The sequence below is a fragment of the Quercus suber genome, unplaced genomic scaffold, assembly GCF_002906115.3.
Source record: "Quercus suber isolate HL8 unplaced genomic scaffold, Cork oak 2.0 scaffold_278, whole genome shotgun sequence".
NCBI classification, from domain to species: domain Eukaryota; kingdom Viridiplantae; phylum Streptophyta; class Magnoliopsida; order Fagales; family Fagaceae; genus Quercus; species Quercus suber.
Genome location: NW_027069734.1, coordinates 278,334 through 300,018, shown reverse-complemented (window position 1 = coordinate 300,018; position 21,685 = coordinate 278,334). Strand labels below are relative to the sequence as shown.

General features: G+C 34.5%; 1 protein-coding gene and 1 non-coding gene across 3 annotated transcripts; both read left to right on the top strand.

Moving 5' to 3' along the window:
• The first annotated feature begins 196 nt into the window (after positions 1–196).
• Positions 197–19,689, top strand: LOC112022171 (serine/threonine-protein kinase BLUS1). Of its 2 annotated transcripts, XM_024054747.2 has the most exons (21): positions 198–715; positions 2,914–3,168; positions 3,282–3,406; positions 3,530–3,574; positions 4,181–4,262; positions 4,385–4,453; positions 4,581–4,751; positions 4,837–4,902; positions 5,749–5,817; positions 5,941–6,012; positions 6,190–6,539; positions 6,687–6,823; positions 6,944–7,038; positions 7,145–7,183; positions 7,274–7,333; positions 17,168–17,269; positions 17,393–17,444; positions 17,529–17,584; positions 18,544–18,608; positions 18,714–18,765; positions 19,116–19,689. In XM_024054747.2, the coding sequence occupies exons 1-21, from the start codon at positions 542–544 to the stop codon at positions 19,182–19,184; spliced, it is 2,205 nt and encodes a 734-aa protein (XP_023910515.1). In that variant the 5' UTR covers positions 198–541; the 3' UTR covers positions 19,185–19,689. The 2 variants fall into 2 exon arrangements, with proteins under 2 accessions (XP_065637848.1, XP_023910515.1); XM_065781776.1 differs by lacking the exon at positions 7,145–7,183 and having other exon boundaries at positions 197–715.
• Positions 14,849–14,955, top strand: LOC112022194 (small nucleolar RNA R71). Its single transcript, XR_002883870.2, has one exon. It is a non-coding gene; the product is annotated as a small nucleolar RNA R71 (small nucleolar RNA).
• Positions 19,690–21,685: the final 1,996 nt, after the last annotated feature.

The following is a 21,685-nucleotide window of genomic DNA, read 5'->3' as shown; positions in this document are numbered from 1 at the left end:
AATATAATAGTCTAGCTAAAAGTTAGTACACCCAAACCGTTCGATCTGGTAACCAATCAAAAGAAGATTTTCAGAAACTAGAAATGAAAACGGTTGCAGTGAACAACCACCTAACTCCAAAAAATACAGCTTCTCTAACCTCTCTTCCAAATTAGTAGAAGTAGGAATTAGATGGTACGAGAGGACGGGCCAAGGCAAAGGCGGGTCCCAGCCGTCCCTTCTGAGGACTTACCCACGTGTCAGCATCCTGATAACCCAGCCGCTCTTCGACACGTCAGCACTTCTCTCTCCCTCTCTCTCTCTGTCTCTCCTCTGCGACTCTCTCTTACTCTCTCTCTCCCATTCCATGCTACTTCCTTCTCTCTCTCTAGCGCTTCCCATGGCGGTCAACGATTCCATTTCTCACTGAACAAAGCGACAGAGATAGTTAGAGAGAGAAAGAAAGATTCCAAGGTGTAGAGTGGCGGTTTTCGCATGGAGCTGAGCTGAGGAAAAAGCGGTTTTGGTTTTTCTTCCCCGATCAGTAGTTTTATTGGGAAGGATGGGAGGTAAAACTAAGAATCAGAGGATTTACTCAGCGAACCCTAGCGACTACAAGCTTCTAGAAGAAGTAGGTTATGGTGCCACCGCTACGGTTTACAGAGCGATCTATCTTCCTTCCAATGAAGTCGTCGCGGTTAAGTGCTTGGATCTCGATCGCTGCAATAGTAATCTGGTTCGCCTTCTTCTTCTTCTTCTTCTTCTTCTTCTTCTTCTCTCTCTCTCTCTCTCTCTCACAGTATGCTTTAGTTTTTTTTTTTTTTTTTTTTGGGTGGGGGGGGGGGGTGTCAGGTTCAACTTACAAGTGTTTTAACTCTTTGTGATGTTACTTTCATTGATAAAGTATTTTTGACGAATTAACATTTGGATTACATTATCTCCATCTATCCTCCAATACTTGCCAAATATCAAGATTATCAAAAATCAATCATTATCCCATCATAAAATGTTTAAATTTCAAGATTTTGAACTTAAAAATTATACATAAAACATGAGTTTGTGAATCAAATAGCATATAACATCTTATTAACATGAAATTTAACATGCATATTAAGAGCAACAAAAATTGTAATTTAACAGTTGGACTTTCAAAATATTGATACTATAAAAAGTTATGGAGTGACTTAACATCGCAAAGAGTTACATTAGGTGTAACATGGAGTTTACTTGGGTGTAACATTAGGTGTAATATTGATCCTATACACTTCTGATTTTTTTTTCCCCCTGCTAGGTGAAGATACTTGGGATTGAAGCCCCCAAGGATAGAATGATTGAGATCATTTTAAGAGTTTACTTCTTGTGATAGCTTTCACCTCTTTCTTATTTTTCGTCATTGGTATTGTTTGCATTACTTTTAAGCCAACCCTGAACCCTCACTAGCATTTACAGAGAGGCTCTTTCCGAAGCTTGTCTTTTCTATTTTGAGCACCCAATCTCAAGAAATGTTTAGATGCTATACAAACTCAATATGATTCAGCAGGCGATGCACTTCCTTGTGCATTAGTGGCAAATTCACTCTAGGAAAGTTGTATTCTGCCATGAAACTTTTGAAACCCAAAAGCACTACATTTTCCTTAGCCTTTCGCCACAAACTAACCCATCAAAAGATTCAAACCAAACGGGCACTATCAAGAATTTGCTTGTGTGCAAAATTTTCAAATTTTAGCAACATTTATACATCAAAAATTGGCCTTTTTCTTTCTTTTAAAGGCAAACACAGCTTACACAACCATATGAGAATGAACCTTTGAACTCAACCTACATGTTTTATGAGAGAGAGGAACTGTGATTACGTCCAAAGACCATTGGCAATTTTCCAGAAAATTTCAAGAAGAGAGCCTTGGCCTTGTCAAAACATAATCAAACAACAAGCCCAAACCACAACCCAAATCCTACAATCACAATTTTTCCTCTAAACTTACTCACCACCTAAACACACAAGACATGTTCCTAAGTGCAATGTCCTCACATATCCAATCTCAACATCCAAAAAAGTTCACTTAACGCAAGTGCAATACAGTTTCTCCAATAGCATTACAGCACATCAAGCATGCAATTTAGTGAATCAGAAAGAAGCACAAGCCGCCTCACACCAGATTCAGGCTCATCAAAACATCCCATCGTGTTTCCAATTCCACTCTAGTCCAGCAGCCAAGCTCAGTGATCCAGTTGACCCAACTATGAACTCGGATAGAGCTCTTTGTTTAGTCAAGCTTTACCCACACAACTTTCCAATTCCTATCCATCTATAAGTAAGTCCCACAACACCTTTAAAACCCGCAATTACCGTTCTAAGTAAAAAATTTCATCGAAACCAAATCATCTTTCCCTTTACTATTAAACAAAGATTGTGGAGACACAATCAAGATTTTGAAATAAACACAAATCAATTCCTCTCCAAGATTATTACCTTATTCAATACTCAACCAAAAAGTCAGAAGCGAACCTAACCAAGTATTTTGAAATCACTCTTAACAAATTCCCGGCAGAATCGAAGTGTAAACTCAAACTAACCATTTCAAATGAATATTTTGCAATCCTTAGTATTTCAATCACAGATATCAAAGCCAAATCGAATCACACTAACCAAACAAGATCTTACTTCGAATCTAATCTCACAGAAACCAAACAATAAAACCAAAAATTTCCACCCAAAAAAAAAAACACAGAGATACGCGCGCGCACGCACACACAACATATGTATTCTTGAAACTGAACTTTTTCCTGTATTCTTGCTATTTTTTCAATTATTTCTACTTTTTATTGGTTGCCTCTTTACTTGAGCTTAAATTGTGTAATCTATCAGAAATAGTTGGTTCTTTATATTTTGCTTTAAATGATGGTTAATTTTTAATTTTTTGTGTTATTTTGCAGGATGACATACGCAGGGAGGCTCAAACAATGATTTTGATAGATCATCCAAATGTTGTTAGGGCTTATTGTTCATTTGTTGTTGGACGAAACCTTTGGGTGGTCATGCCTTTCATGGCGGAGGGTTCTTGTTTGCACCTCATGAAGATAGCATACCCGGATGGCTTTGAAGAAGCTGCTATTGGTTCTATACTAAAAGAAACTTTGAAGGCTTTGGACTACCTTCATCGACAAGGACATATTCATAGGGATGTTAAGGTTAGTTGAATGTAGAACTTCAACATCCCTCCACTACATGGTCTATATTTGCTCTTCTTTTTTTAAAGATATGTTAGGAGGGTTTCAAATTAAGTGTGATATTTGCATCACAGGCTGGAAACATACTACTTGATACAAATGGGGTGATAAAGCTTGCCGACTTTGGTGTTTCAGCTTGCATGTTTGATACAGGTGAAAGACAACGAACAAGAAATACTTTTGTAGGGACCCCATGCTGGTAAGATATATTGTCAATGGACTCAATTTCTTTTTAGGATATTTCTTGGTTTGATGCTGTATGTTATTATAATTTATTCTTTTATCCATGTGTTTGAGATTTCAACATATCTTTGCTTTCCAGGATGGCACCAGAGGTATTGCAGCCAGGAAGTGGATATAATTCCAAGTGAGTTTTATTCCATTTTATAATTTCAAAGAAACATTGAGGAGCTTTGAGGGTAAGGGTTAGGGTTGGAACATGCAGGTGTTGCTTCTGTTTGTCACAGCCCCAATTGAACTTGATAACTTGCTCTAGAACTTTGGCTTATGGTTGTAGCATTTGTTTGCCTTGATGATTTGCCATTATTTGATTTATTCAGCACTACCTACTTATTCTATTTGAAAGCTTTAGCTGCCATGGTAAACTGGGCATAGTCTTTTCTAGGTCAAGGTCTGTTGAGCATGGATTGGGTTGCTTTTGGCCTGGGACAAAAGGAAGGCTTTCAGCGTCTTTACATGTTAATATCTACTTATATACACATGTCTGTGTGTAGAATGTAGGCCCCATAATAGATGGTCCTTTAAACTTAGCAAATTTGTGATAGGGACTGTGGCATTTCCTGTATTTTACTGTTATTCCTTTTTTAAACTCTTTATCAAACAGAGAATCACTCTCTTCTGATAATTGTTGAATGTCTTATTTGCATAAATAGTCAATTTCATGTCTTGATTTGTGGAGAAAATAATAAAATAATATATATACTTGGTTCTCTTTTGCATCATTCTTCTACAGGGCTGATATTTGGTCATTTGGTATCACGGCATTGGAGCTGGCTCACGGTCATGCACCATTTTCAAAATATCCTCCAATGAAGGTATTTACATTATAGGGGTTCAATAAGATTGTACCTGCAGAATTGCATAAGGTTAAGTAGGTTTTCTTGGTAGCACTTTGTTGAAACATCTAAAATATATCTGACCCTTTATTGTTCTATAGGTTCTCCTGATGACGATACAGAATGCCCCTCCTGGGCTTGATTATGATCGAGATAAAAAATTCTCTAAGGTATTCATGTTCTTTCTGGCTAAAGTGAAAAATGACATATATACTTCACTATCTGGTGGTTTCCATCTTTCAATGTCTTTATATTATGGAATAATATTCTAATTGGAGGATTTCCAGTTGTGATCAGTCTTTTAAAGAAATGGTTGCAATGTGTTTGGTGAAAGATCAAGCAAAGAGGCCAACAGCAGAGAAATTATTGAAACACTCCTTTTTCAAGCATGCAAAGTCTCCAGAGCTTTCTGTGAAGAAATTATTCGCTGATTTGCCACCCCTTTGGAACCGTGTAAAAGCCCTCCAGGTTAACCATCATACTGCTGGAATGCAACATTCATAATTTCACTTGTCCTGGTGGGCTTGTCTGATGGCATTGGTTAATTTTGCAGCTTAAAGATGCAGCACAACTAGCTCTAAAGAAAATGCCTTCAGCAGAACAAGAGGCTATATCACAGGTCATAAACCTTAGTTCACGCCATTTATTTTGAACTTAAATTTGATTTACCAGTGGTCATGATGATGTAGCAAATTGTCTTTTATTTTTTTATTATTATTATTTTCTAATATTCAACTGTTTGCATTTCTTGAGAATGCTTTTTTGAACTTTTAACTATTTCCCCCCTCCCCTGTTCATATTCTGTCCATTTGTGAAAACCTCAACTAAGATGATCAAGTAACTATCAGTGACAACTGCCCCCTATTTGAATATGTGTGCTGCTTTATTACCACTGAGGAATCTAAGTTACAATCATGTATGTTATTTGGTAGTTGACTGGGTATGTCCATCCTAAATTCTGAATCCAGGAAAAGCCATTAGATCAGAGGAAAACTTCATATTTTTCTTTAAATGATTATTGAAGACTCTTAATCCATAGAAAACTGTTGAAAAAGGAGTAACAATATTGAAACAGAGAAAACAATCTGTTTTAGAGTGTAGGGCTTTTCAAATGAGGGGTTTCCTGTTGTCGAAGCATGCCAACAACTCGTATTTCTGATTTGGAATTTGCTCTTTTAGCCGGCTTTGGCCTGTTTTCTAACTTATTTTGCAGATTGATAATAATGATTATACAAAGAAGATATGTAAGCCTTTTTTTTTTGGTGGATCATTCAAAAGCTAGAGATTAATCTCGTTTATGTCATATATGTTTCTTTGCTCAGACTAGAATTAGTGTAAATAAAAAACTGGGAAAATGTTGTTTTTGTAATATCTTACATTTAGTGATCAGAGATATCTGTACATAAAATGTTACTTTACTCTTTTTCTTATCTTTGGTGGTAATGTCTTGTCTTGCTGCTATCAGAGTGAGTACCAGCGAGGAGTTAGTGCCTGGAACTTTGATATCGAGGATTTAAAAGCGCAAGCATCACTGGTAAGAAATATTCTTTTTAATCTTTACCAATTATCAAGTTAGTTCATATTGAGACAGTATCTTCTTTTGGACAGTGTTTGGTTGGTTATACTAGTCAGTTAATCTGAAGTAATTTTTTTCTAGGTGAGAGATGATGATGATGATGGGCCAGAGATCAGGGAAGATGAAAGCATGAAATATGTTGTCAGTGAGAAGGTAGTAATGTTTTAAAACTACATCGGACATCTAATTTTCTTTTTCAAGAGCAGTCCAAGTGTTCAATTTTTCTCCTGCTTCTTGAGAGTGCATATCAATCTTATTTTATCTTTGTTTTCTCTTTGAAATTTTGATTCTAATCAAGTGAATTAATATTTTCTCATCTTTCAATGGCAGGATTCAATTGATTTCCAATCCAGTTTTGGGAAATTGAATTTAAATTATGAATTAGCACAGCCCGAGTACAGAGGGCGAAATAGTGGTGAAGAAAAACCACAGGCTGACATCCTGAATAGAAAGGGAAAGGTTGTGGAAAGTGATTTACTGGAATCTGGATGCCAAGAGAAAGTTGGTTGGAGGAAAAATGGCTCAAGCACTGAGGCATCTTCATCAATGTCAGAAAAGGACATGGTACAGGCCAAGACTAAAACTCAAACAGTGAAAATTCGCCAAACTCAGAGTGGCCCACTTATGCCCGGTGCTGTGCTTAGTCATTCAGTATCAGAGAGAGTGCGAATCTCTGAAAGGTTTGTCATGATGTATTTGGATTTATTCTACGAAGCCAAATTATTAACTTCTGTTTCATTTGAAAAGTTTCATTTTCCACATGCTCTTGTCATTTGGATATTTTTCTGGTGGTGTGGGCAAGTAGCTGATGTTTAGTTAATTACTAGGACTGAGCTTGAACTTCAACCATCTACCGAGAAAGCTTTCCAACAAGTACGGCGGGCACCAAGCTTTAGTGGTCCATTGATGCTTCCAAACCGAGCTTCGGCAAACAGTTTATCAGCTCCAATAAAGTCTACTGGAGGTAATGAAGTAATTCAATATGCATCAAATATCATCATTATCATCACTGCTTCTGATGCTGCTAACAATAGACTGCAGGTTCACAGAATTTGTGACATTAACTATTTTTCCCCCTTAATAGGGTTTAGGGATTCTTTAGATGACAAGTCGAAGGCAAATCTGGTGCAAATTAGAGGAAGATTTTCAGTAACATCAGAGAATTTAGATCTTGTAAAGGTAAGGCTTTATAATGAACACCCCTTCCCTTCCCCGGGCAACTCCCCTTTCTCTCCCTCTCCCCTCCCAATTATATGACTATCACTAACTTAAAGATGTGCCCTAGGATATTCCATTAAGTACAGTTCCACGACGGTCCACACAGGTATTTGGCCAATTTTCACTTGAAAATATTGTTGAAGTAATTACAATGGGTTTCAAATTCTCACCTGATGTTCTGTTTTGTTGTTTTTAGGGATCTCCGTTAAGAAAATCTGCTAGTGTTGGTGAATGGATTTTTGATTCCAAGCAAGCGGTTAGTATACTGACTTGATCAATTAGTTTAATTGCTGTGACTTAAATAATGCTTCCAAGTGCAAGATTGTCGCGAAGTAATAACTCGGAAAGTCCGAGGTCAAATCCATAGGGAAAAGAGAATTGATTAGCAAACCACAAAAGAGTAAAACTAAAATAATAAAGTTTAACTGAAGAGATTTTTGATAGTTTAGTAAAGGTAATTTAAATTGAGAGAAAATAACAATATATTAAAGCACTAAGGTTTAGGGATCCACACATAGCATATATATTGGTAGTCTTAACAATATTTATTTTATAACTCAATTAAAATTCATACGAAGGATGATCTTAGTCGGGTGATTTAACAATAAAAACTCAAGAATTAATTGTCTAAGGTAGTTTCATGCAATTGATTGATTTTAGGCAAAACAAAACTAGTGAATTAGTTCGTAGGGAATACTAAGCACTTAACGTGCTCGGAGTCTACGATAAATTAAAGGATTATACAGAATTAAACACTTTTCTAGATGAGTAAAACAATAAAAAACATAAAAACATAAGCATTAAAACTAATAAATAATTGTTAAGAACATACCAATAAACGGTTGAGTTTCATCCCTTGCCTTAGCAAGGCTTCTAGCAAGCCACAACACAAATAGAACCCAAAAAAACTGTAAAGAAACTTTGAGAAAACCTAAATTATGTTCTACAGCAGCCCTCCTCTGAATTTTGCCCTAAAGAGCTTTTAAATAGGTCAAGGAATCTTATTACAAGTTGAATTCCTGTTTAGAGAAAATCCTAGGTTTTTAGGCTTCACTTAATTGACGTTTTTGGATCATTTAACTTAAGAATTCAGAATTTTGGTAAACTACAAAGTTGTAGCCCTTTAAGTTAGCTTTCCAACCCAACTTGAATCATCTCGATTGAACATCTGAGTCAAAATTTATGCTCCAAATACTAATTGGTGCGCAAGTGGGAATCCTAATCCGAATTAGACTTGGATTTGGTGCAAATTTCTTTTGATTCCTTGCTCTAATTGAACTTGAATTTAATTGGGTTGACCTTCTTTGACTTCATCATGGCCTTTGTAAAATTAAAGTCTGTTAGATTTCTTTTTTGCACAAATTCACTTATTTAATTTCATCATCCTACAAAAAGCAAATTCACGCATTAAATTCAGTTAAGCACAAAATTGATTACTTAGCATTATTCCAAAACTAACTATAAAATGCATGAATTAGCTCAAAATAAGTATGATAATGCTTTCTAATAATGAAATAAATATGCAAAATTAAGCTATTATCACACTCCCCAACCAGCTCATTGCTAGTTCCTAGCAATTTAAGTGACTCGAGACAAAAACAAAAAATTATTGCTTTAGTAGAAATAGTTAATCAAAGGTCAAAATACTAACAACCACCAAAGATATTCCACATGCCATCAATACTTAATGTGTGAATAGTATAGTCAACACAAACACAACCTTAGTCTTAAGATAAAATATAGCTTGAATTTCTATCCAAAGTTATGCTTCAACTCAAATCTTACAGTTGTTAACACTCAACAAATAAAATCACTCTGAAAATGGTGTAACACTCTCAAACATATGTGAGCAAAATAATATAGAACAAAGACTAATATCTCATATATCAATAATATGAAGAACGGTGAAGCAAAATAAATGATATTTATAGTCTCATGAAAGGATGCCAAACACTAAGAATATTATACCATACACATTGATTAGTCATGTCAAGATCCAAACCATACCTTTCTTAAGATCAAATAGGACTTTCATTGGGACGTAATGTAGGGTAAATAAGAGGAATTTAGAACAAAGAGTATCTTGTGCTATGTAACCAATTCGTAAACCATTTGATTCTATAGAAGGAAAACTCTGGCGTGATTTCACAGAATTTGCTCTACCCCTTCTCAGATTTTATGATCCAACATTTCACTATAGTGTCTACGGTGGGATAGGAGGCCCGGCTACCTCAGATTAGTCAGATATCTTTTCTTTTCATTAGTATGGGAGGGATACGTAGTTTTTTCATTGAATCAAAGCTTTTTCAGTTGGTGGTGGAGGAAGGAGGGAATTTCTTTGCGTTAAGAATCTTTGAATGGGGCAAATACTTCATGAAATCAGTGTTTATGGGCAAAAGCGTGGCATTATGGTTGATGAAAAATATAGAACACACGGTGATTGGGGTAAATCCTAAACAATTTTTCACGCTTAGGGAAGGTGATTCTGCCTACACCTTGCAACGAGGATCAAATTCTTTTGGTCAGTTCTTGCTAGTGTCTGAACTCAAAGTTGGTGGGCTCCGGAGGTCTGTCATAATCCCTGAAGGGAAAGAAAAACATGGTTGGAAGGTGTTTGGACTAGAATTGAGGAAGATGTTAGAACCCAATCAATATGCTCTTGGTCATTCAGGCCATGCAAACTTTATCCCTCAGAAACAAAAGAATAATTCCACGGTTCATCCATCTCTTAGTCAACACAAACACAACCTTAGTCTTAAGATAAAATATAGCTTGAATTTCTATCCAAAGTTATGCTTCAACTCAAATCTTACAGTTGTTAACACTCAACAAATAAAATCACTCTGAAAATGGTGTAACACTCTCAAACATATGTGAGCAAAATAATATAGAACAAAGACTAATATCTCATATATCAATAATATGAAGAACGGTGAAGCAAAATAAATGATATTTATAGTCTCATGAAAGGATGCCAAACACTAAGAATATTACACCATACACATTGATTAGTCATGTCAAGATCCAAACCATACCTTCCTTAAGATCAAATAGGACTTTCATTGGGACATAATGTAGGGTAAATAAGAGGAATTTAGAACAAAGAGTATAGGTAAAAATAAAAAGTATTCCCAAGAATAATTAGAGAGACAACTTCTTTTGAATATATGCCAATTAATTTATTCTCTCAAGTTTCTTGAATACTGCACTCACTTTTTTTTCTTTTTTTCTTCATAATTTCATCAACAGATTCATTATCTATTTCTTCCTCTTTCACATTCTTTTTTTTCAACATTTTTCTTTTTCTGTTTATGACTCTTTTTTTGAGCGAGTCCTCCTTTTCTTCCAACTATTTCACCCAAAGAAGTCAATATCGTACCCGAGGTTGTACCGGTTTGGCTAGCGGTACGATATATTTTGAATACCGGTCAATACCGGTATACCGTTTCGGAATTACCGCTATTTTTATATAAAATCATGAGTCTATGGCTCATTGAATATAAATGCCTAATTTATTCAATTCACCAATAATAATAATAATAATAAAAATAAATAATGTAGTTAGATAATTAAAACAAAAAGAAAAATGAATTTCAAAATAAAGCCTATAGTTGAAGTGTTGAACACGTGTGTGACTTTTACTGGCTATTGGTTGATGTGATAAAAGAGAGTTTGAATAGTTAAAAAATTACATTCAAATTTTCGCTATTTGTTAAATCTTCACCGGTCAAACTAGTGTTAGTCCCTTAAAAAGTGTGCCAATTGGTAGTAAAAAACTAAGCAACTCTCGTGGGTAGGGGCGGATAAAACAAGAGAAAGGAAGATAAAGAGAAAACTAAAAAAAGGAAGAGAAGAAGAAGAAGAGGACGAAGCAGTAATAGTAGCAATGTGAGGCCGAGAAGAAAAAGTAGAGAACTCTGATAGTGGCGTTGTGTTGGTGACCGGATCTGTGGTGGCAAGCGACGACAAGGGTTTTTTTTTTTTTTTTTACTGGCCGAAATCCGGATTTTTCTCTGGTACAACCGAAATGGCTCCGGTATGGCCGGTATTTAAACCGGTACGAAATGCCAACGTTTTTGTACCGGCTAAGGTAATGGTACGGAAAATTCTGGCTGTACTGGCTGATACGGTACAGTATCATCTTCCTTGATTTCACCACAAATTTATCGTAATAAGACAATTTGATTGCATTCATTCTTGGAACACCTTAGGAAAGGGTTTGAGAAAGAATGGCTAAAATAATAGGCTTAAATGGGTGACTAGCGGTAATGGATCAAGAAAGAAAATAATAAAGGCTCAAAATTAACAAAGATGGCCTAAAATCATCTCTTGAGGATTGTGATACTTCTTCAAAATCCATGACTTTAACATATTTAGGTGTGGCATAAAATTGATGAATTTTTAGCATTCGACCAAATTAAAGAATAATGAGACTAAGCAATAACAAAGTTATGTGCTTCCAAATCAAAAATGAGATCAAAAGAAAATAATCCTCTAAAAAAATGAATGGCTTAAGAACTCACTTGGGTTATAGTCTCTACGTTTTATTTTCAAGATTTTTAAAGTCATCTCTATCTCTCAACCAAGAAACATGTTCGTGTGGCTAAAGTGCATGTGCATACTAGTTGAGCATGAAAAATAGTGGAATTCTTTAGATAGAAGTAGCATAAAGAACTTTGACTTAAAACTCTTGCTAAAGCAACATTTCTTCTTCTTCTTCTTCTTCTTTTATTTTGTATTTTTTAATTGGACTAAAAACAAAAACAAAAAAATCACTAAAAATAACCAAAAAAAAATTAACATAAAATAAAAACAAATGCAAATCATCTCAAGTTCCTCCCCCTAACCTAAAACTTATATTGTCCTCAATGTTAACAAGGAAAAACAATAAAGAGTAGAGATTACGGAGAGTACCTTGAAGAGATGAACACAAATGAACATAAAAAAATTTTAACACTTGCAAAAGGGGTTAGAAAACAAAACAACAAAAATAATAAAAAGAAGAAAAAAAAAAAAAAAACACAATCTAAACTATGACACAAATACTAATGTTAATTGCTTGGCAAGTCTTGATAAATAGGATCCTCCAAATTAATGGATTCCTCCTCTTGTGAAAAATTCTCAAGAAATGGCCAAAGACGTTGTCTATTCACCTTAACTATGTTACCATTCTTAGGATTTTCAATTTCTATGGCATCATGGGGGAAAACATTTTTAACAATAAAAGGCCTAGTCCATATAAATCTCAATTTTCCAGGTAACAAATGTAACCTAGAATTATACAAAAGAACTTTTTGCGATGGTTCAAAAGATTTCCTTAAAATTTGTTTGTCTTGAAAGACCTTATTCTTTCTTTAGAAATTCTAGAATTCTCATATGCATCACCTTCATTCTTTCTTTAGAAATTCTAGAATTCTCATATGCATCACGCCGAATTTCTTCCAACTCATTCAATTGGAATTTTCTCAATGAACTAGCTTTGTCTAAGTTAAAGTTAAATATCTTTATTGCCCAATATGATTTATGTTCCAATTTTACAGGCAAGTGACAAGCTTTACCATAAACAAGTCTATAGGAGACATACCAAGAATATTTTTATAGGCACTGTGATATGCCCAAAGTGCATCATTCAACCTCAAAGACCAATTTTTGCGATTTGGGTTAACTGTCTTTTCCAAAATTTTTTTAGTCTCCCTAGATGGTTTGTCATTATCCTTTAAATAAATCCTATGAGTACAAACCAATGGACTAAGTCTTTTTATGTTAGCCATGTTCCTTCTTATGACACTCTTATGTTTACTCAAAACATTTAATAACTTACATTCTTGCAAGGAATCAAGTTCAGAAAATATTACCATATGAAAAGTCTCATCCGTTCCTAGAAAAGCATACTTGAGATCATTTGGCTAGGGCTTCAACTTCCATTTAGGTACTTGCTCACTAGATGGGAACAACTTTATCTCACAAGGTGGCAACTCCTCATATTTTAATTTTCAATTGCTCGCTTCCAATTCTTGTGCAGATTCCAAGAGACAATGAATGTATGCAATTTCGAAATTCTCATCAAAGTTAAAATCACATGAATTGACTAAACAAGTTTCTAATGTTTGGCCTTGAACAGTTGTTTCAATCAAGTTAACTTCATGCACATCCTCTTCATCCTTAGTTTGCTTACAAGTATTAAAAATATTAAGCTCAAGGGTCTTATTGCCAAAAGATAATTTTAAAACCCCACTTCTTCAATTTATCAATGCATTAGAAGTTGCAAGAAATGGGCTTCCTAAAATCACAGATATTTGAGAATTAGCATTAGAAACAGGATGCATGTCCAAAATAATAAAGTCAACAGGAAAATAAAATTTGTCCACTTGAACCAAAACATCCTCAATAACACCCTTTGGTACAATCATAGATCTATCGGCAAGTTGCAAAATTATGGAAGTGGGTTTTAACTCACCTAGACCTAATTGCTCATACACTAAATACGGCAAAAGATTCACACTTGCCCCAAGATCAAGCAAAACTTTCTCTATTTTTGAATTACCAATCACACATGAAATAATAGGACAACCTGGATCTTTGAACTTAGGAGGTCTATTGTTTTGAATGATTGCACTAACTTGTTTAGTCAAAAATGCCTTCTTATGTACATTAAGCTTATGCTTAACTATACACAACTCTTTCAAAAATTTAGCATATTATGGAATTTGCTTTATGGCATCCAAAAGAGGAATGTTCACTTTAACTTGCTTAAGCACTTCAAGGATTTCAAAATTTTGATTCACTTTTTAAGATGAAATCAACTTTTGGGGAAATGGAGCAGAAATAGGACACCTTTCAATTTCATTAGATTTAGGCTCAAGGACTTTATCACTACTCTTTATTTTGGAAGACTCATCATGTGTATTGCTTTTAGGAATATCTTTTTTAATGATTTTTCCACCATGAAGAGCAGTTACAGATTTAACTTGACTCACTTCATTTTTAGAGGAACTACAATCATCAACACAAAATTGACCTTGGGGGTTTGGTTGTGGTTGAGATGGAAACTTACCCTTTTCTATTGTGCTCATAGATGTGGTCAATTTAGTGAGAGTGCTCCTAATGTAATTTATGGCTTTTGAGGTCTGATTATTAATGGTAGATTGAGTTTGCATGAATTGTTGCAAAGTGTCTTCAAGACTTTTCTTTGGAGGGGGATTATAGGGAACAAAATATGAAGAACCATGTGTAGGAGGTGCAACCACATTATCATTTCTCCAACTAAAACTTGGGTGATTCCTCCAGCTTGAATTTTATGTCTTTGAATAGAGGGAAGGGTATGAATTTTTCAGCATTTTCATAGCATCTGCTTGATCATGCAACACCTCTTCAAAAGCTGGAATTGTAGGGCATTCATCGGTAGGGTGTTCCATGGTCTCAAAAATTCTACGAACTTTATCAATTTTAGGCACAGTATTGATTCTATTGACCTTTCTTAATTCCATGGCTTCAAGCTTCCTAGTTACACTAGCCACCCTAGAACTTAGGTCATCATCTTCCCTAAGTTGGTACTTACCACCCCCAGAGGGGTTGGTAGATGCTCTAAACCTATTTGAGGTATCAGTAGTATCCCAAGATTGGGCATTCTCAGCTAAGAGATCAAATTTAATAGTCAAAAGCCTCATCAGGATCTTTATTCAAAAACTCTTCATTGCACATCATCTCTACAAATTGGCGCATTTTTGGAGTCAAACTTTCATAGAAAAAACTAATTATATGCCAAGTTTCATAGCCAGGATTTGGACAAGCATTAAGCAAATCTTTAAATCTTTCCCAACATTGATAAAATGTTTCATTATCTTTTTGTGAAAAATTCATTATTTGTTTTTTAAGTGCATTAGTCCTATGAATTGGAAAAAAATTCTTTAAAAATTGAGTTTCCATCTCTTGTCAAGTACCAATTGACCTAGGTCTCAAAGAATTAAGCCAAGTTTTTGCCTTGTCTTTAAGAGAAAAAGGAAACAACTTTAACCTAATGGTCTCTTCATTACATGATTGGTCATGGAAGGTAGAACATACCTCCTCAAATTCCTTAAGTGTAGGTAAGGATTTTCAGAATCTAAGCCATGAAATCATATCGGGCTTAAAATTAAAATTATTTGCATTAGTTGGAAAAATGATGCATGATGGTGCACTACTCCTAGTAAGTTGCAAATAATCCCTAAGAGTTCTAATGGGTTGGTGAGCGTGGAAGTTTACATTATTTAAATTATTCTCATCACCATGATTACTCTCTAAGTCCGCCATGATATCAAGTGTATTAGAATGTGTGAAAGAATCAGATAAATTGCCAAACAAATTATTAGAATCAATTCTAACCAAGCGATTATCACTATCACGACACTAAACACGCAAGTAATGGGAAAGCAAGAAAGAAAAAGAAAAGAAAAGAAAACAACAAATACCTTTAACAATGAAAAGAAGTAAAAATAAAAGTAAAACTCTAAGAGAAAACTAAAATTTTTAAAAAGAAAAGAGTTGGGAGAGATATTACCAAATATGTGAAGAAATTTAATGTCGAAAACCTCTCCAAACGAAGTGGAACGGTTCTCTAATTGCCTAGTTTCTCGGCAACGGTTCCAAAAACTTGCTGCGACTTAAATAATGCTCCCAAGTGCAAGATTGTGGCAAAGTAATAACTCGGAAAGTCCGAGGTCGAATCCACAGGGAAAAGGGAATTGATTAGCAAATCACAAGAAAATAAAACTAAAATAATAAAGTTTAACTGGAGAGATTTTTGATAATTTAGTAAAGGTAATTTAAATTGAGAGAAAATAACAATATATTTAGGCGCTATGTTTTAACAATAAAAACTCAAGAATTAATTGTCTAAAGTAATTTCATGCAATTAATTGATTTTAGGCAAAACAAAACTAGTGAATTAGTTTGTAGGGAATACTAAGCATTTAATGTGCTCGGAGTCTACGATAAATCAAAGGATTATACAGAACTAAACACTTTTTTAGATAAGTAAAACAATTAAAAACATAAAAACATAAACATTAGAACCAATAAATAATTGTTAAGAACATACCAATAAACGGTTAAGTTTCTCCCTTTGCCTTAGCAAGGCTTCTAGCAAGCCATAACACAAATAGAACTCTAAAAAACTATAATAAAACTTTGAGAAAACCTAAATTGTGTTCTACAATAGCGCTCCTCTGAATTTTGCCCTAAAGAGCTTTTAAATGGGTCAAGGAATCCTATTACAAGTTGAATTCCTGTTTGGAAAAAATCCCAAGTTTTTAGGCTTTTCTTAACCGACGTTTTTGGCCTATTTAACTTCAGAATTCAGACTTTTGGTAAACTACAAAGTTGTAGCCCTTTAAGTTAGCTTTCCAGCCCAATTTGAATCCTAATCCGAATTGGACTTGGATTTGGTGCAAATTTCCTTTGATTCTTTGCTCCAATTGGACTTGAATTTAATTAGGTTGACATTCTTTGACTTCATCATGGCCCTTGTAAAATTAAAATCCATTAGATTTCTTTTTTGCACAAATCCACTTATTTAATTTCATCATCCTACAAAAATAAGTATGATAATGCTTTCTAATAATAATATAAATATGCAAAATTAAGCTATTATCATTAATTATATAAATTATGTTAATAACCACTTTCATTTGTAGTACAATCACGTAAAAGATTTACTAATATGGTAGAATAATACTATCTTTTTGGGGGATTTTTTTTCTTGCGAGGAAAGAAGACAATATTTGACGTCTGTGGGTGTCTGCAATGTTGTGTGAAAATTAGATATTACTATTTGTAAATTTTCAGGCTTGTGTGCTGTACTTTGTTAATTATTAATGTGTGTGTGTGTGTGTTTGTGTAAGCGGGTGGACAATAATGCCCAATTGTTAAGTAGCATTTTATCTTGATCCACACGTTTACATTTAATATATCCAACTCCCAAGTGGCGGATTATATTGAAGATCAAGTCTGACATTCTAGTATACTTGTAAGGTTTACTTTAGTCATAGAATTTGTCCTTATGATGGTCTTTATTTTTTCCTTTAATTCATATAATGTAATTCTGTGTTTTCAGCCTATCAATCAGTCGCCAAAGGAATTTAGCAATGGTAATTTACCTGCTTCACTTCTCATGCCTCACCTTCAGCATCTTTTTATGCAGACCACAGCGCAACAGGTGAAATCAAACTTATAAAAGAGATTATGATTTTATGTTTGATTTTGACCATTAAAATAGTCCTTGACAAACTTAAATCTGTGTTCAATAGATTCTTTTGCTAAAATTTTACTTGTATACTAGGATCTTATCATGAATTTGCTCTACAGCATGCAACCACCTGAGGTAGCAGATGGTGAGTATGATTCTTAGTTATATCTAGTTATATTGAGAAAACGGGTATCAAACACGTTTGTAAGGCACTCCTATTTTCTTTCAGCTACCCAAAATGGAAAGTTGCCGCCATTGCCTCGTAGTTCAGAGAACAATGGAACTGTAAGTATATTTTTCTATCTATGTGCTTCTGTCTAGTTGGAAACTGTTTGAATTCATTTTCTTTTTACAAAAGAAACATTGAAATTTTGCTGAAGAATAGGTTGCCCTTGCATTACTTAGACTATTATTAGCTTTGCTAGTTAGTAGAAATTTATTTATGAATGCAGCCAAGGTTTCTGTGATTAGACTTCCCTTCTGTAGGTTGCATTCTTACTTAGCCTTTTTGTTTTTTTAAGTTTTGGACGGAAAAATAAAGACAATTCTGAGACTTCCTTCGCCAAAATTCATTCTAAGTTCTCCATGCCAATAATTGCTTTTTTTATATTTTATTCTTTTGATAAGTGATTATTGATTGATTGTTTTCATGGAAAGCACTCTGTTCGTATTAGTTTTCTCATGAAGTAACTTATTAAAAAAAAAAAAAAAAGTTTTTCCTCATGAAGTACTTTCATTACTCTCCAATAAATTTAGTATGAAAATCAAACTTACCAATTGTTATTGCATGAGGATCCTGTGGCCACAGTTCCAACAAAATGAGATGAGGGCATATGCAATTATGAATGGATCAAAGTTGGCACTTTATGTTCTTTGATTGTGTGTTGACCGGCATAATCCCATCAAATGTGACAAGTGTATGTGATCAGACAAGGATGATGTTTTTGCTCACTATTTGGCTTGTTACACCACTATGATAAATATGATGAATTGGCATACATAGTTTTACGTGCCAAAAATTTTCAATGTGAAGGAGTCTGGTGAAAAGGTTCTTGAGAGCGCCATTTTGGAACCCTTACTCCATTATCTTGTTTAAATTCCATAATAGATCTAGTTTGTATAAAACAGTTTCATGATAACTATGTGTTTCTTTGCTTTGTGCTGATGACAATTGGACTGACATATTTCGATTAACGCTTTGCCCGATATTCTTCCCTAGTTTCTCTGATTTGTTCTTTCAACAGATTGAAGCAGCAGCTTCTGAGAGGGAACGTTTACTTCTTCTCAAGATCTCTGAGCTTCAATTTAGGTTGGTATCATAAGTACTTCTGATCTCTCTTTTGTTTATTGTTTTGTTTATTGTTTGTTTTTCCAGTGTGTGGAGATTTCTCTAAATTTCTCCCCGTTTCTGCAGGACGGTCAATTTGTGTGAAGAGCTGACTGCTGAAAAGTTAAAATGCATACAAGTGAGTTGCTCGGGGGGGGGGGGGGGGGGGGTGGGTTTCAGTTTTGAATTATCTGTTTCCATGACTTTGGGATGGGCCTAGCATGGAATTTTTAAAACAATATAACTCACTCTAATAGAAATAGGTTGGTTTTGGTCGGTACTGATTGGCTGTTGACCTAGGAATAGGATTGTTAGTAGATTAACATGACACCTGGATAGGTTCCTTTCACGAATGCTCCACGGGCATTGTCTTTTTGATTTTTTACCCATCAGGGGATAGACAGAGGGTGGGGGTCCAATTGTTTATGTAGGAATTAATTATTAACATCATTTGAAGCTTGCATTGATAATTTAGTTATAACTAAACAGTTGCAGCAGCAGCTACATGCTGTATCGGGTCAAGAAGAAAATGGAGACAGGAGGGAAGGGGATGCCTGAGATTAAAAAATTCAGGTTATGTAAAGTGAAATCACCATGTACATCCAGGCAAGAGCTGTAAATCATATGCAGAAAGTGTTTTCCTACATTCTTTCTCAGTGCCAAGAGGGAACTGTTTTGGCTCATAGCAGTAAATAGAAGCAAAGAGTGGCATCCATGTGTCTGGATCTCTCTTCTACCTACCGCGTGCAATAAGTTTCTTTGAAGATTTCCAGCCACCAAATATGACAAGCAAAAGTTCAAAGTTCATCAGTTGCTCTCATACAAATAGAAATGAGCTCCTCTCCTGCAGTCTCATGTTGTAACTTGGGAGTTGGCAGTTGATTCTTTTTTCTTTTCCATTTCTTTCTCAATAGTTGCCATGAGAAGGGAGGGAATAGTGGGGTTGTTGGTATACATTTTACAGTTTACCTAGTTGTAATGTTCAATTATATATATATTGAAATAGTATTGTGTAAAACAGGATTTATGAGCTTGTAAATTGGGCGATAGATTATTATTTCCACCTCTTTGTGCTTTTTGGTTGCATTGAACTTTCACTTGTGTTTTAGAGTGAGTTTGGTTGGGATTTTTGATAAAAGTGGAGTTTTAAAAAAGTGCACAATAAAAAAATATTTTTTCAAAAATTGAGTGTTTAGTAAAAGTTGTTAAAAAGTGTTTTTTTAAAAAGCTGAGTATTTGGCTAGAACTTATAAAAGTGGCGGTTTGAGTAGTAAATTACCAAAAAGGACAATGTATATGTAAAGTACTATGAAAATACTTTCTAAAATTCTTTTTTTTAATAAAACTTTTTAAATTTTTTTTTTTAAAAGAACTTTCAAAGTTTCTAAAAAAATTATTATTTTCTCACCAATATTAACTAATAATAATCTTTAGAAATTATCTATTGGGTCTAGCTCTCAGCCCGAGTTCATGTTCATCCCCACAAGGAGCATATTACAAATTAATCTCTTAATAGAGTACTGATGTTTTTACTCCAAAAAATATCATATGGTTTTGGTTAGAAAGCTATGAGTAACCCTCATTGTCAGTTTGGGACAAGTTTGTCAAAACCAAAAGGTTTGTGACGGAAGTGGGAAGCAAGCGAGGTGGTTGAGGCGACATTGGAGAGTGAGAGCCTACGCCCAATATGTGTTCAGATTTATATATTTTCTTTTCTTTTTCCTTTTTTTTTTTTTTTGGGAACTGTATTTTAAAGGTTTAAATATAGGTTGCTTTATGCGAACCTTGTACTGCAAGTAAGTGCCGTTTGTTTCAACTTTTTTAGCCCAAAAGGCACATTTTGAAAAAAGCCAGCTCAAAAAGTCCATTTGGTTAGTAAAAAATTGGAAAAAGTTGCGTTTTATACTTGTGAAGAGAATGCGCAAGGATGAAAGGAGCTCTTCAGGTCCATTTTGCCAAAAGTCCGTGCGCGTTTTGATATATCCGTCGGGGTGAGTTGGGCAATTACCAAATTACCCTTCAATAAAGGATCCTCATTCCTGTCATCTCTTTCTCTGCTCTGCCCTCACTGTTCTGCTACAAACATAGCACCATCCAACTATCACCGATCTACCACCACAATCAACAAAATCAACAAAACTCATTTCAACATTTGATAATCCAAACACAAAATCAACAAAACCAAACCAAAAATAACTCAAAATCAACACAAAACAACTTAAAATCAACTCAAACCCCATTGGAAAACCCATCCCAAACCTAACTCAAAATCAACCAAAAAAAATCAACTCAAAATCAAACCCAAAATCCACAAAAAATCAACTCAAATTAAACCATCAACTGAAAACCCATACCCAAATCCAAAATCAAAATCAAATACAAACCCAATGGTGGCAGAGACTTAAGGGATCTTCCCTCTTCCTTATAGCTTTCGAACTGTCAAAAAAAAAAAAAAAAAAAAAACGAAGAAGAAGAGGGCTTTGTGGCAATTGGAATTTTCTGGAGGAAGTTGTAGGGGAAAAGGGGAAATAAGGAAAAAAAAAAAAAAAAGTGGGAACGTTCTGGGGTGGTAGGGAAAAAGGGGAAAGAAGAAAAAAAAAAAAAAAAAAAAGAACAGGAACGTTCTGGAGGAAGAAGTGTAAGGAAAAAGGGAAAGAAGAAAAAAGAAAAAAAAAAAAAGTAAATGTTCTGGAGTGCCCGGTAGGGAAAAAAGGGAAAGAAAGAAAATAATAATAATAATAATAATTAGAAGGTACACGTGTGGAGGGGAAAAAAAGGGGAATAAAAAAAAGAAGAAAATATGGATAAAAAAAAGAGTAAAGAAATAGGAGAAAAATAAAATAAAGAATGAGAAATTAAAATTGAGAAATGCAATCACAATGTTTTCACAATAAATCTTAAGTGATANTAACTCCTCGAGGTGAATCTTGTGGAGGTTCGAGCTGATTACTTTTTTTTTTTTTGGTAAACATCAAATAACATTAAAAACTAAAGAGAGAACACAGGTTCAAGACAAAGTTTACCTCATTCTAAAAAGAAGAAGACAAAGTCTACGTAAG

Excerpts from the sequence above, each read along its gene's own strand:
- LOC112022171 (XM_024054747.2), top strand. The coding sequence starts at position 542 with ATGGGAGGTAAAACTAAGAATCAGAGGATTTACTCAGCGAACCCTAGC. Across the intron at positions 4,454-4,580 it reads GAGATAAAAAATTCTCTAAG|TCTTTTAAAGAAATGGTTGC; the intron begins GTATTCATGTTC and ends AGTTGTGATCAG. Across the intron at positions 17,585-18,543 it reads GTTCAGAGAACAATGGAACT|ATTGAAGCAGCAGCTTCTGA; the intron begins GTAAGTATATTT and ends TTCTTTCAACAG.